This window comes from Propithecus coquereli, unplaced genomic scaffold, assembly GCF_000956105.1.
Source record: "Propithecus coquereli isolate 6110/MARCELLA unplaced genomic scaffold, Pcoq_1.0 Scaffold139, whole genome shotgun sequence".
Classification (NCBI taxonomy): domain Eukaryota; kingdom Metazoa; phylum Chordata; class Mammalia; order Primates; family Indriidae; genus Propithecus; species Propithecus coquereli.
This window is the reverse complement of record NW_012138191.1, coordinates 1,868,632-1,884,009: the sequence shown is the minus strand read 5'-3', so window position 1 is coordinate 1,884,009 and position 15,378 is coordinate 1,868,632. Positions and strand designations below refer to the sequence as shown.

General features: G+C 38.8%; 1 protein-coding gene across 1 annotated transcript in view; it reads right to left on the bottom strand.

Moving 5' to 3' along the window:
* Positions 1 to 15,378, bottom strand: part of HAO1 (hydroxyacid oxidase (glycolate oxidase) 1) — a 69,113-nt gene that overhangs the window by 35,032 nt on the left and 18,703 nt on the right. Inside the window, exons 3-4 of the mRNA XM_012639239.1 lie at positions 7,055 to 7,310; positions 4,252 to 4,304 (exon numbers count right to left, since the gene is read on the bottom strand). Coding sequence (XP_012494693.1) covers positions 4,252 to 4,304; positions 7,055 to 7,310 — 309 coding nt within the window. The remainder of the gene's footprint in view (positions 1 to 4,251; positions 4,305 to 7,054; positions 7,311 to 15,378) is intronic.

The window sequence follows — 15,378 nt, the reverse complement described above, 5'->3', positions numbered from 1 at the left end:
CCTAACTATAAAACTCACAAATGGCAGCATTTGGACTGCAACCTGGGTCTCTTGATTTGACCCCTAATTATATTCTCTTTGTTCAGATCTCAGTTGCAGCAGCTATTGCGCCTAACCTCAGGAAACTTCCAATGCCCTTGCAGAAAATTCTATAGGAGGTTGAAACTTCAGTAACATGTGTGAACATCTTCTGTCTGTTGCTACTGCAGATGCCTTCCTGTCCTGCTCTTGTGGTGGTGGTGGCGGCCATGTTGCTTTTCCTTGCTCCTAAAGCCTGAGTCAACCCCCACACAGCAGACCAGAAGTGCCAGGGATGTTGAAGTGTAAATTTCCCAGCTCCCTCACCCCTAGGTAGACTATCTCTGAGATGAATTCTACATAAACACCCAGAATCTTCTAGCAGGATCAAGCTGCAGTTGTTCACAGTTGTAGCTGTCTTGATAACATGCCCTTTGATTGATGCCTTCCCTCCTTTGTTCCATTTTTCTTCTTTCAAATGAACTACTTACACTTAAATCACAGGTTCACAGTCTGCTTCTAGGGAAACCCAAACCCAGACACAACACCACTGAGCTGCTGCCTTCTCCTGTGTTTAATTTTGTTGACCCAGCTTAGCCCAGTATTTCACTAACTCACCTCTAAGATTCTGCTGCTGGTTGGCTCACCCTATGTCAGAAGTCTTTTCTCTTGGCCTAACATCCTGACTCGATTTTGGCAGTTCCCCCAACTAGGGCAAAAACTTTTCTGCCTACACCTCTGACCACTAGCTGGATGGATGGCTGTTTGGTTACACAATGGCATCATCCCTGTGACTTGGCTGCCCACAGTCCCAAATCCAGTTGGGAACTCTTTTCCTGAAATGCCGTCTTTGAATGATGACAATGACCTGGATTCACCTTGCTCTTTTGCATATTATAAATTATCCTGCCAGCCAATCTCCATTTTGGGTAAAAGTAGAGCTGTATATAGATATCTGACTTAGTCCTAGTTCTTCCTTCCCCGCCACCAGCTCTGCCATTAAACATAGAAAAGATCTTGAAGCCATGACTGTAAAAATTTATGTATAAACCTGGAAGTATCTAAGCATGCTAATTTTTTTTTTATAGATGGGAGTCTTGCTATGTTGCCCAGGCTGGCCTCAAACTTATGACCTCAAGTAATCCTCCCACCTCAGCCTCCTGAGTGGCTGGGACTGTCTACAGGCATGTGCCACTGCACCTGGTTTAGGCACCTTATTTTAAAAATTTTTTTAAACAATTGTGACTTCCTTTAATAGGATCAAACAAAACTATGTTTAATGTTTTTACATTTTAGTGTATTTTAGCTAATGTAACTGACTGTATAGTTTGTGTGGCATATATTACCATAAGGACATGAACATCCATATCCCACATTACTCAATTAAAGCTGTTGACAAATTTTTCTTAATGAGGATTGAATAGTTAGTCCTAGAGTTTTATGGACTCAGCCGGCCACTAAACATTATGGAAAGTTCCAGTGAGAGACATATGGATGGATACCCACCTAATTTGGGGGCCTTGGTAGGGATTTCAGCTGAAATGCTTGGGCATTTTTTTTCCAATCAAATCACTTAGGGTTTTACACTTTATCACAGGCCATGGTCTTCTGTGGTCACTCTAACTTGAAGTGAATTAAGCTAATCTTCTGGTCAATAAATATATTCTTCTTATGGAGATCTAGTTCATTACTTACAAATAATATTAAATGATATTAAATTCCAAACTTTTAAATAATACTCTTAATAAGAAAAAGTCCAATCTGTCTATTCCATAGCAAGACCAGAAAAAGAAAAAGAAAAACATCTGTATGTGTATATACTCTGCATGGCACCCCACCCCCATCCCAAACAAGCTACAGTGTTTCAGCAGGGGTGGGGTGAAAGGGTGAAATGGATAGGAAAAAACAGAAACATGGATAAAATTATATAAATAACTGTTGTTATTCTTGGACGGTGAAATCCAGATCAACACTTGAATGAATGTTGCCTTACAGAAATTTCAGTGCACAATGAAGCCTTGTTGTGACTCTAAAACTTTGTTCAAAGCCAGAAGCCAAGAAAAAGTTTTCAGATATCTTGACAGAGACCCACGATGGAGTGTTTTACCAATGGCTCTGAAAGAAACCTCCATGAATGCTATTTTTATTCAGATTGTGACATATATATAAAAAACATTTAAAGCAGCTTCTGATAACCAAAGTATTCCATTTCGTAAGGAAGGAAAGGGGCGACATCAAAATAATAACATACTTAGGGTTTAATTCCCCGAATCCCGATCTGTTTAATGCTACAAGGCACGGGACAAGATTTATTCTTCGTAGAGTACTTATTTAGACCTTGAGTAGCCTTCAAATATGCTTTTTAATCAAACGTAGAAATTGGTTTAAGTTTTAGTAAATTATCATCAAAAAAATGAAACAATAGTACAACTACTAAATAAAGTTTAACATTAAACAACCAATAGTAACACTAATAATGAGTATTGAGTAATATGCAATATTATTTATTACAAATATTGATAACCTGACATTAAAGATAAAGCCACATGTCTCTATATTGGGTAATTAAAACATAAAACAACCAGTAGAACCCACAATATCAACCCATTATGAAAACAAAGAGAGATGTTCATAATCCGTATAGGGATTGGCTCCTGGGCCAACAGCCTTTAATTCTGTGGTTAATTCTTGTGTTGAGAACATAGACCTGGTGATTTCTTCCTCAATGTGTCTAGACGGAAGAAAGATTCAGGGCATGAATTTTGAGTACAAATCCTTGCCGAATTTCTTACTGGTCATGTTATATTAGGAAAATCTCACACGTTCCAGTATATTTTTATTGATTGATTCAACAATTATTCATTGAACACCTACTCCATGCCAGTATTTCAGATATTTAGAGTATACTAGTAAATAAAAGTCAAAAATCTCCAACCCCAAGAAACATAATCAATAAGTAAATTCTGAAGCGTGGTAGAACATAAGTACTAAGTACTTATATTGGCATAAGTACTATGCCAACAGTACTTTTCTTTATACAAGAAAAAAAAAGAAATAAAGAATAAAGAAAGAAAGAAAAACATAGGACAGAGTAAGAGGAAAGTGAGTTGCCAGAGCCCCAAGCTGAAATGTCAAATACAGTAACCAGGGTTGGTTTCACTGCAGAGCTACCTGGAGGAGGAATTAAGTAGAATGGTGTTATTATATTTGTTCCTTATTGCTCCTGTAACCATGACCCCAAATATGGAAGCTTAAAATGACACAAATGTATTACACTACACTTCTGCAGCTCAGAAATCCCAAATGGGTCTCATCGGACTAAACTCAAGGTGTCAACAGGGCTGCATTCCTTTTAGAGAATTCAGGGGAAGACCTCTTCCCTTGCCTTTTCCAGCTTCTAGAGACCATCTGCTTTTTCTGGCTTCTGGCCATCCCTCCAACCTCCACTTCTATCATCTCATCTCTCTCCAACTCTGGCACTCATGCCTCCCTCTTTTAAAGACTCTTTTAATTACGCTAAGCCTACTGGGATAAAACAGGACAATCAACTCATCTCAAGGTCCTTAACTTATTCGCATCTGCATAGTCTGTTTTGCCATGTAAAGTAACAGGTTCCAGAGATCAGGATATGGACGTCTTTGTCCTACCACAATTATCAATGTGAACATTTTCCTAACCAAGGTGTTTCGAGGCCACTGGGCTACATACCAAGTCCTCCACCAAGCTCTCTCTTTCCAGCTCCCTTCCCCTGTCCCACCCCAGATCATATTATGATGTCCCTATCCTGGTCTGTACCACTGATTTTTATCGTGGTTTCCAAGAGAGAGACATGTAGATCCATCTCTAACGTCTAGCCTTAAAGGAATTGGGGACGTTCTTCATGCAACCATTTGGGAAAAGAATGTTACAGGCAGAGGGAACAGCCAAGGCTAAGGCCTTGGGGCTCGAGCACACCTGGCAATGTGGAAAGCACAGCACGGCGGCCAGAATGGAAGAGCGAGTGAGGATGGGAGTTCTGGGCAATAAGGCAGAGAGACGATGGAGCCCACGCACATAGCACCTGGCAGGCCTGTTTCACCCTCAGAGACCTGGGAAGACAGTGGCAGCCTGATGTGCTTTAGGGTGATCTATTAATAAATCACTTCCAGCCTTAAAAAAACATGTCACTGGGCAAATCATAGAAAGGGTAAGCACCATAGTTTACCTTGATTTTAGTCAATGATCAGAAATTACTTTTCTCCTCTTTAAACTGCCCTGGCACTGAACTGAAGCACCGAGCCTTAACCCTGAGAAAGGAGCCATCTCCATGGGGAATGGAGAAAGAAAAGACCCTGGCCTCAAAGCCTCAGGAATCAGTCTGGTGAACTGGCTTCATTCCTTGCTTCTTCCAAGAGCAGATGAGAACTCTCCTCACTCCCTCTCAGTTTCAGGAACCTCCATGTCATTAATAATGTACACACACACATACATGTGTTTTGCATATGGGCCAAGCAGAGACTACCGAAACTCTGAAGTCTTGCTGGTCACAGATGCCAAGAGTCGGGCAAGAGGAAGTAGCAAAAGCTGGAAGGAGCCACTGCATTACAGACTCATTCTCCTCTGGATTTCCTGCCTCTCTCGCCTGCCAAACCTCACTTGTGAAAAGCCAGGCTTCACCTTCTATGAGTCAGGTCGGTTGCGGAAAGAAACCAATTTCATATCAGAGTGTAACAGATGAGCTTTTTGGGTGTATGTGGCCTCAGGCGGAAGCCTGGACCTCCCATTAGAGCGCGCTGCCTTAGCGAGCTGAATGCGGGCTGCTGAGGAACTGACCAGAAGGTGCTGGCCTGCTCTGGAGTCTGCTAGGACAAACAGCGCCAGTGTGTGCTCTGGGGGCCTGGGGTGCACCCAGCTGTGGGGTGTTTCCCATGTTCCCTATAACCTGGATATGTTGCTCATGATTTGATCATCTTCAGACTGGACATATGACAAGCCAGGGAGCCACAGCAAGCCCTGTGCACACCGACAGCTGAAAAGGGTCTTTGTTTTATGGCCCTTCACATCATCTGGGCAGGAGCCCAGGAGCAAAAGAAAAGGGGAAAAGCAAATCAACCTTCCCGCCACTCACCCAGTGACCTTGGCACTGACGGGGCAGGAGGTACCTGCCAGGATTAACAGCAGTGCCATCTCCCCCACCTAAGTAGATACCTCTCAAAACACATTTTGCTGTCCCAAACAAAAAAGTGCTTCTTAGGTTTTAAAAAAAACAAACAAACCAAAAAAGCCTCCCCGTTATTATTATTGTTAGTAGTGAGAGTATTAAGAGGACGAGGAAAAGGAAGAGCAAATTCCTTTTCAAATGACCATGGGGAAACAATGAGGAATGTCTCCTGTAAGAAGCCTAGATAGTGGGAAAATAATTATTTTAGAAAGTCAAAAAAAAAAAAAAGTAAGGTAGACAAAATAGAGAAATAATGTAAATACAGATTTCATATTAGGGAAATTTAAAGTCCTCAGCTTTCTGATGAATTTGGCAAGGCATAAGACTATGTCAGGGGCTTTCAAAAGCAATTTATGTAACCAAATCATATGTACCCCCATAATATTCTGAAATAAATTAAAAAAAGAAAGAAAGATACCACCATCAACAAATTAAACTTTTATATACTAAAAAAATAAATAAATAAAAATTTTAAAAAATAAAGACAGGGCATTTGGGTAACCCTGTGTCTGGGATATGTGGTGCTGTGTTGGCACATCTGGCAAGAAGAACACTTTCCCTTTTTTGTCACTGCCCCACTGCAGGTATCTACATGGCAGAACTAATATGACAGTTACATGACATGCATATAAGACTGTATACCAACTTCTATGGCGGTTGAGAGAAACCTCAAGCTGAGTATAATATATATGAAATTTCTGGCATCCGCTACTCTTGGCCTTATGTGAAATGCTGATTTGATTTTGAATCTTTCAGTTTTTGAATATTTTAGAAGGGTACACACAGTATGTTTACATGTGGCTTCTTTCATCTCTTCTCTTTATCTTTTTTCAATCTTCTTAGCCCCAGTTTTTACAAGCACAATTAAAACACAGACAGAGTAAGTAATGGCCTATGTGGAATGAGGGGTAGGTGCCCAGGAAGGGATCCCTCATGGTCTCTCATACTCTGATGGGCGTTTTTGGGGTTCCATCACAAAAATGTCCTTCCTTGAAACTAAGAGTTCAATCGCTGTTCAAATACATACAGCCCTGAGGGCTATTACACATCAAATTCAAATTGATTTGAAAACACCAAGAGCACACTTGGGAAATGGAAGAAGAAAAAAGTGATGGGAAAAAGAGATGTACAGCTTAGGGAGTTTGAGATCTTTCCCAGCAAAGTACACTGACTACCCAGGTTTGACTCAAGATGATTCTAGTCATAAAATACTACAAGGAAAGAGACAATTCACTACTGATGGACAGTATGGATGAATGACCTGATAAAACCATCGTAGTTCAATTTTAGATTATTCGATACATTGTTTTTGCTATGATGAATGAGTGAGTGACTGAATGAATCTCGATCCATGGATCGACGACAATGAAATAGGAATACTGCTGAACGAAGAAGCAGAATACGAGGCATCAAAGTTGTGGCTTCTTTCAGCTCCCCTCTTCTCTCTTTTTTCAATTTCTTTAGCCTTACTTGTTCCAAATGCAATTAAAAATAAAATTCAAAGGTAGATCTTCGATTTCAACAAAGAAACAGAGTATCAGAATCACAATAACAAATTGTTGCTTGGGTAAATATCTTCCATCTGTGTGGCAACTCATCCTTCCCAAAGCCCTTAATGCACTCTGGTACAAAAATTTACTTGATTTTTACAAGTATATGCACAATTGCTGTCTTTGTTTTTTAGCTCAAGTAAGTGTCACCCACAAAAAAGTGCAATTTGCCAAAGATTACCTGGATATTTAGCAATGATGCCATCTGTAAGAACCAGATACTATCATTCCTAGACAAGGTCCCTTTCAACCCAAACCAGCTCAGGGCCAACGTGATCACGGTTACCTGAGTTGTGGCGGCAGCTTGAATCTGTTACGCACATCGTCGAAGCGGTTGCCTAGGTAAGGGGTGTCCACCGTCACAAATATGGCCTTGTAGCCCATCCGCTCTGCCCGCCGCACGAGCTGCTTGGTGACCTCACGGTCCTTGTAGATGTACAGTTGCAGCCAGCGAAGTGCCTCAGGACCAGCCTCTGCCACTTCTTCAATTGAGCAGGTGGCCCAGGTACTCAACATCATGCCAGTTCCCAAGGACCGACAGGCTGAGAAAGAGAGGAGATGATCAAGACAGACCTGGCATTGCTCCCCCTCCCAAGACTTCAGGTTGCAGGTCAAAGTGTAAAGACCATAAGGGCAATTTGGCAATATGAAGTTAAATTTTTTAAAAGTTGGAAATATGTATTCCTTTCTACACACTGTGTATTGCTCCTAAAGGAAAAAATGAGTCAAATAGGCAAAGATAGGCTACATGTATGTAAAAAAATTGAGAACAACCTGAATGTCCAGCCTTAGGGGATTGATTAAACTACAGCTCATCTATAAAATGAAATAAGTATACCCATTAAAAGTAATGTTATTGTGATGCTTAGTTTTATGGATCAACTTGGCTAGGTTGTGGTGCCCAGATATTTGGTCAAACATATCTGGATGTTGCTGTGAAGGTATTTTATAGATGAGCTCAACAATTAAATCAGTAGACTTTGAGTAAATCAGCTTCTCCTCGTAATGTAGATGGGCCTCATCCAATCAACTGAAGCCCTTAAGAGTAAGACTGGCCTCCCCTGGGGAAGAGAAAGAGGGAATTATGCTAGCAGATTGTGTTCAGACAGGAACTGCAACATCGACTTTTCCCTGGGACTCTAGCCTGCATACCCACCCTGCAGATTTCGAACTTTCCAGCCTTCACAATTGGGTGAGCCAATTCCTAAAAATAAATATCTACCTATCTGTGGAGAGATATATGTAGATAGATAGATAAATATAGATATGTAGATATAGATATAGACAAACGTGTGTATATATATGTGTGTGTGTATCTCCGGGGCGGGGAGAAAGAGAGAGAGAGATCCTATTGCTTTTTTTTCTCTGTAAAACCCTGACTATTATAATATAAAACAATATTTACAGACATAGAAAAATGAATAAGATATATAGATATATTAAGGAAAGAAAAAAGTCTGCAAAATGGCATGTAGTACATGTTTCCATGTTTGTACAAATGTAATTATTAGTATATGAACGTAAACAAACTAAATGCCAATGATGGGTGGGAGAATTATAGGTGAGTTTAATTTTTTCTTCTTTTAATTTTTTTATTTTGTCCTCCAAAGTTTTATTAAAGATATAGTCTACCATTTATGTTGTCTTTCAAAACTTCATGAAATGCGAGTGCTGTAAATATCCCAAGTAGACTCACATCCTTTTGAGCAAGGTGGCAGTTACATCGTTTTGATAAAGGTAGCAAGAAATGAGCAAATAAATGAAAAATCAAATAGAGTCATCTAACCAATTAGTTTTCCAGAATATTTGAAAGAACATGGGTGATAGGCTTTCCTCCAAAATTAGGTGGTAAAATTGGAGTCAGCTTTAGCGGAGGAGAAAGCGATACAGTGTTTATGGGCCATATGCAGAATACACCAAGAGATAAATTACCAGTGTATAAAACTGACTATGTGACTCCAGACCATTTAATGTATCTGAGTGCTCACCATGTACCAAATGGGAGTAAACACAGTTGTCTAAGTGACACTCTTAGAATAATGATGAAAATCGAATTAGTCACTATTTATAAAGCTACACTGAGAGGTTAAAAAGCTTCCATGATTCTCAAACTTTAGAGGACAACCAAGTCCCCTGGAGAGTTTGTGAAATCACAGATGTCTGGGTCCCACCCACAAGGTTTTCTGATTCAGTAGGTCTGAGATGAGGCCCAAGAATTTGCCTTTTTAACCAGCTCCCACATTTTGCTGATACTGCCAGTGTTGGATCACACTCTGACATTTAAAGAGCATCATAAGCACTTAATAGTAAAAGTCTAAGTTCAAATAGCAATAAAATGAATTTTTTTGAAAAATATTACTTTTCCTATGCCTTTCAAGGTGTTTTTTGTCCATATTCTCCAGGTCACTGTCAGATACTGAAGCTCTGAGCTGGAGAGCATCATGTCTACAGGTCACTAATCTATTCCCCCCACCCCAAGAGTTCCTTTGAGAGCTTCTGCCACAGGGACTCAGGACTTGCAAAATATTGTCCAAAAATATTTTATTAAGTAACAAGACATATGAACAGCTGGACCATTGTCTTATATTCATTGATTTGGAAATATGGACAATAACTCCAGGTCACCCACTGCTATTTAGAGGGAACACCAGGGGACATTGATCGCTTGGATCACCATCCTCCATCAATTTACCAAAAAGAAATTATGTCCAAAAGAGGATGTTACCTAACAAAGGTAACACAGAGATGAGCAGCAAAGTAGATCAGATAAGAACCCAGGATGTCTGACCACTCCCCCAGGGCAATGACCTTTCTAGAATTCCCAGAGTCCTAAAAGACTCCCTGGTACCAAAAATAGATAAGTGTACTCCCTCACTATTTCAGGACCATGACACCCAAAAGAGCAGGTTGCCATGTGTCTAAGAGATACTACCTTGCCAACAGCTCTGGGAAGGCATGGAGTCTTAGAATTCAGTGGGAAGATCTGCCACATAATGTAAGTGCAGAGTGTGGATGCACAAAAGGGCACCACTCAAAGAGAACCACTCAGATGACAGGGGCATTTTTTGTAGTTAATACAAAGGCCTCGTGTAAGCCAGCAGCAGCTCTGCCAATAGGATATCAAAATCCACAAAAAAAAATTTGACTTCATAAGAAATATCTACAGGCATTCCACACAGATTGCATAAGTGCCACAAAACAATGCGCAAATAATATCTACTTCAACTAAACTGTCTAAAGTTGCAGGAATTGTCAACCCTCACAAATATTCTTCCCAAATTACTGGGATACGCATGTCCAGAGAAAAGCAAGGTCAATCTATTCCATCTATTTCCTGAATCTACCTGCTCTGATACAAATAGCTTTAGGAGTCATTGCTGCTCAATGTTTATTTTCCAATGATTAAATCATATGTGGCTGAAATTTTGAACTGGAGTCCCCAAAATTCTAAGTTACCATTGTTTCCAGTTATAAGCATCCAATAAATCTTTGGCGATTTAATAAATTATCCCAAGATAATTCTCTTGGATGTAGGGAGAATATCAGAGTCTGTGCTGACATATTATCATTTGAGGCTAAGATACTATTCCTAGGGCAATACAGAGGAGTAAAACTTAGAAGGCTTCATGCTCCCTGGAACAAATATCAGTGATCACTATGATCTCAATTCACTTGTGATTATTTGCTGTGATAAATGAAAAATTATTGATGAATTATATCCATTATTTTCAATACAGTTTTATATTAAAATGAATTAAGAGAGCCTGGGATTTTACAAATTTTATGAATGAGATAGCATCGTCAGGCTTTGTTTAAAAGTTCTAATTATAAAAGAGACACTAGTGAAGTCTCAGGCATTGATGCATCAAAAGAAAGGTACATAAATGACCTGGTTGATAACATTAATACTTATATCTCAGAACAACAACAGGGCATAATGGATTAAGAGTCAAAAGGCCTGGGCTACAGTCCCAGCCTTGCCATCCATGTGACAAATTCCATCTGCAAAACAGCCACCTTTCCCAATCCATAGCATGACTAGATAGTCCATTGAGGCAATGTTTGTGGACATTTCCTGTGTAAACTCTGAAGCCATGCAATCATAAAGGGTTAGATGAGAGAATGCCTAATACTATTTGGAAAAAAAAGTCCTAGATAGCTTTATAAACTTCCATAATTTTGCCAGGGACTTGGGTGTTTTAACATCATTGTTCATTAATCTTATCCACAGCCAACTTTCCTCTAAATTATTTTTTAGTTAATTAACTTTTATTTACTTTAATTGACAAATAATAATCGGATATATTTATGTGGTACAATGTAATGTTTTGATCTACATATACATTGTAGAAAGATTTAAACAAGCTAATTAACATATCCATCACCTTACCAACTTATCATTTTTTTGTGTGGTGAGGACATTGAAAATATATTCTTTTAGCAATGCTGAAATATACAATACATTATTATTAACTGTGGTCACCATGCACTCTGTGGTAAGGTTTTAGATTCCACATATAAGTGAGATCATATGGTATTTGTCCAACTATGCCTGGATTATTCCACTAAGCATGATTTTCTCTAGGTTCATCCATGTTGTCACAAAGGACAAGATTTCCCTCTTTTTAAAGGCTGAATAGTATTCTATTGTGTATATATACCACGTTTTCTTTATCTATTAATTTGTTGATGGACACTTAGTTTGGTTCCATATCACAGCTACTGTGAATAATGCTACAATGAACATGGAAGTGAGGTTATCTCTTCAACATACCTATTTCAATTCCTTTGGCTATATAGCCAGAAGTGTCATCGCTGGATTGTGGGTTAGTTCTATTTTTAGCTTTTTGAGGAATTGTATCAAACTAAAAAGTTTCTGCACAAGCAAAAAAAACAATTAACATAGTGAAGATACAACCCATGGACTGGTAGAAAATACTTTCAAACCATACACCTAATAAGGTGCTTATTTCCAAAGTACATAAAGAACTCAAACAACTCAATAGCAAGAAAATAAATCATCTGATTTTTAATAAATGGGCAAAAGGTCTGAACAAACATTTCTCAAAAGAAGAAATACAAATGACCAATAGATATACGAAAAAAAAATGTTCAACATCCCTAATCATCAAGTAAATCTAAATTAAAACCACAACGAGCTATCACTTCCCACCTGTTAGAATGGTTATACGGAAAAGATGGAATGATAACAAGTATTTGAGAGGATATAGAGAAAATGAAACCCTAGTATACTGTTGGTGGGGATGGAAATGGAAATGTGCAACTATTTTGGGAAATGGTATGGAGTTTCCTCTACAATGTTTTTGCTGCTCAAGAAACCCATTCTTCTTTCCATTGAAAATACAGCTTCAAATGCTCACTACCTATAGGAAGAAAATTCTTAAAGGACAATGGAATCTTCTCCAGGCTAAGGACCTCCCTGCAAGGACCTACATAGGGAAAGAATATATAAGGAGATAATTTCTGCATTCCCAAGGTGTACCTTCCTTTGGAGATCCAGGAACAAGATAATAGCACATGATCCAGGAAGTACAACAAAAATATGCCTTTCCCCACCATCCACCTCCCCACCTGTTTACAGATTTCTATGGAGGGAAATGCAGCGTAAGTCTAAGGGGCTGTCAGCATTTGCATAGTTCAGCCATCAATCAATAATACTGGAAGAAGAATTCAGAAGTTCTCAGTATGTATTTTTTTGTTAATTTACTCTTCCATTTGTAATACAACTATAAATATAATTATATGGAAATAAATGAAAGTAATATCATTGTTTACTGCCACTCCCCCTCAAAAAAATGGGCTGTGGGCTAATGGAAAACATTAATTCTTTCTGTATTACAGAATAAAAGTTACACTCAGACCCATCCACAATAAAGTTCTTATTAGAGTTAAATCACATGGTCTAGGGTGGGGAAATGCTACAAGGGTCTGCAATAACCTAGTATAAGTTAAGTGTGGTTCTGAGTTCCCACACTGCCATTCAGGAGAGGGTTAGCTGAATTTCCTGTACTATAAAACCTGTAATCAATTACTGAGGTTTACATCAACTCATATCAAACATGAATGCAGCTACCTTTGGCATTGACACAAATCCTAAACTCTAACGTGCAGTCATTTATAATAAATGGGCTAGAACAGGTAAATAGCTTTGCAAAACAGCATGAATTGGTAATGCCTTCCCTGTGGCTGAGAAATGCAATTGTGCTTTCAGAGTTTGGCAGAAATTTTTGTTTTGTTTCATTTTTGTTTTTGTTTTTGACATCAAGCCTTAATGAAAACATTGATTTCTGATCCAGGTAATCTGGATGTGAAAGAGCAAAGAAAAAAAACTTATTGAGTACTTAAATGTTAGGGACCTGGATACTAAGTCTGCCCTAGGTTTTTAAATGAAACCTACTCTGAATACACCACTCTCATTTGTAATAGAGTCTTCATGTGACTTCCTGTTCATTTCAGGTGGTCATTCTGAAATTGACAAGGTATTCAGAAGGGGATTATATTCAGGCTACATCCAATACTGTTTCATGTTTGAGGATTTAAACTATACCTTTGGCTGGGAACTAACAGGCACTTTCATACCATGCTCTGTCCAGGGCTTCTCAAGATTTGGTGTGCATAGGGATCATGAGGGGATGTTAACAAATTTCAGACACTGACCCAGTAGGTCTCAGTAGTGGGACCTGAGACCTGCATTTCCAACAAGCCCCCTAATGATGCTGATGCTTTTTGTTGTTCTATGGACCATACTTTGAGAATGATGAGGTAGATGTTTTCTTTCACAGGGACTCCTCTGAGGTAATGGGCTATACGTGATGAACTAAGCAAAGACAGGACCTCATAGAAAGTGGGAGGGAGAATCTAAGCAGTGGTGGTGGAGTGTGGGTTGTGGTGGTCACATGGCTTGCCACTTGCCAGCCCTGTCCCGCTGATGTCTGTCTTCTCTGTTGGTTCGCCTCTGGAGAGGGAACAGGTACATATGTCATGTTTGCTCATACATTCATCACGTATTAAAGTCAAGGAATTAAACTGTGTTAGAGTGGCAGCCCCTTAGCACCTTTAACCATCATCATATGTATTTTAATAAGCTTTTATAAGGATTTGTCCAGCTTTCAGATTCCAGATTAGAGACAAAAATAAATGAAAAAATAAAAATAAAATGGCAGAAGGTAAGATGAAGAGAGAGGTTACTCAAACATGAGAAGGCACAATTTGCCAATTATAAAATAGCTTCCAAATGTTTAATGTAATTTCTAACAATCTTACACAAAGAAATAAGATGTTGAATCATCAAGCAGAACTAAAATCCATCATTCTGGGCTTGACAAGGCAGAGGATTATAACACATTTGAGAATAATGCTCATCTATTGCCACCACCACCCCACCAAACAACAATAAAGAAAAATATAAAATATTAGTTATCCTTGAGAGTAAATGTCCATTATTTGGAATATTAAATCATGTGGGACAAATCATATACCCAGATTCAAGCTGAACAATTAAGCTGCATGTTACCTTGGGTCCAAATGATTTCTTTGAAAATAATTCTCTTTCATGGAAAAGGAGAGTCGAGTTTCCAAAATTATGGTTTTAAAGGAAAAAAGTGAAGGAAAAGAAAAGAGGTAATATGTTCAAGGAGCCTAAAATTGTTGTTGTTTTTAGGTGCATTTGATTAAAAAGCTCCTGCATAACTTAGTCACCAAAACAGCTGCACTGAAAATAATTTTGTTGAGTAAACTCATTTTGTCATCTGCACAGGAAGTCATTACATAATGAGGAAAATATGCAATGACCACGTACCGAGCAGTCGTGTGGTTCTAAACTCAGGGTCTGACATACTGAAGTGTTTGCATAACTGCACACCATTGCGTGTGTCAGCCTTCCTTCACAGAGGTACTACCTTTATACAGGTTTGTTAAATACACAATTAACGGTGTTGTGTAAATGTCTAAAATTACAGTTGAGATTCCCCAGAAAAATAAGGTTCTGCAGTCAGTGATGTAAGAGAAGAACAAAACTTCCACTATAATTATGCTTGAAATACTTAGAAGTGGTCAAACAAATCTTAATTTACAATTTATGCAAGTTAACCAATTTAAACATTGCCAAGAAAGGTTAGGAAACCAAACTTAATCTTCCCAGTGCTTTCCTGTTGTTCCATTATCTGAATCTGGATTGGTATAATCTTCAGTGATCACACTGTTATACCTCTAGACCTCTTTGCTACTGTATGCAAATATTTGCAAGGAACAATTAGTCCCAGTGACTTTCTAGCTCTTTCTTCCTTGCTTCTACTTTATCTCTGAGGCAGAACTCTGCAACAGACTAAAACTTTAGCTCTACTGTAATGATTCCAGGGTTATTATTCTGTCCTTTTTTTTGAATTGTCATGTTCTGGCACAATTGGCAGATCACATGAAGGCCACACCACAGTGATAGGACTTTTAATGATGGTTTCAAGAAGTATCAGGTTTGCACACAACAACTTCAATCAACCTCCCAGCCTCAGTGTTGGGATACACATGTGAGCCTCAGACTTCCCAATATCACATTTTAATGTCATCAGGTACACTAACAATTCAGGGAAGAAG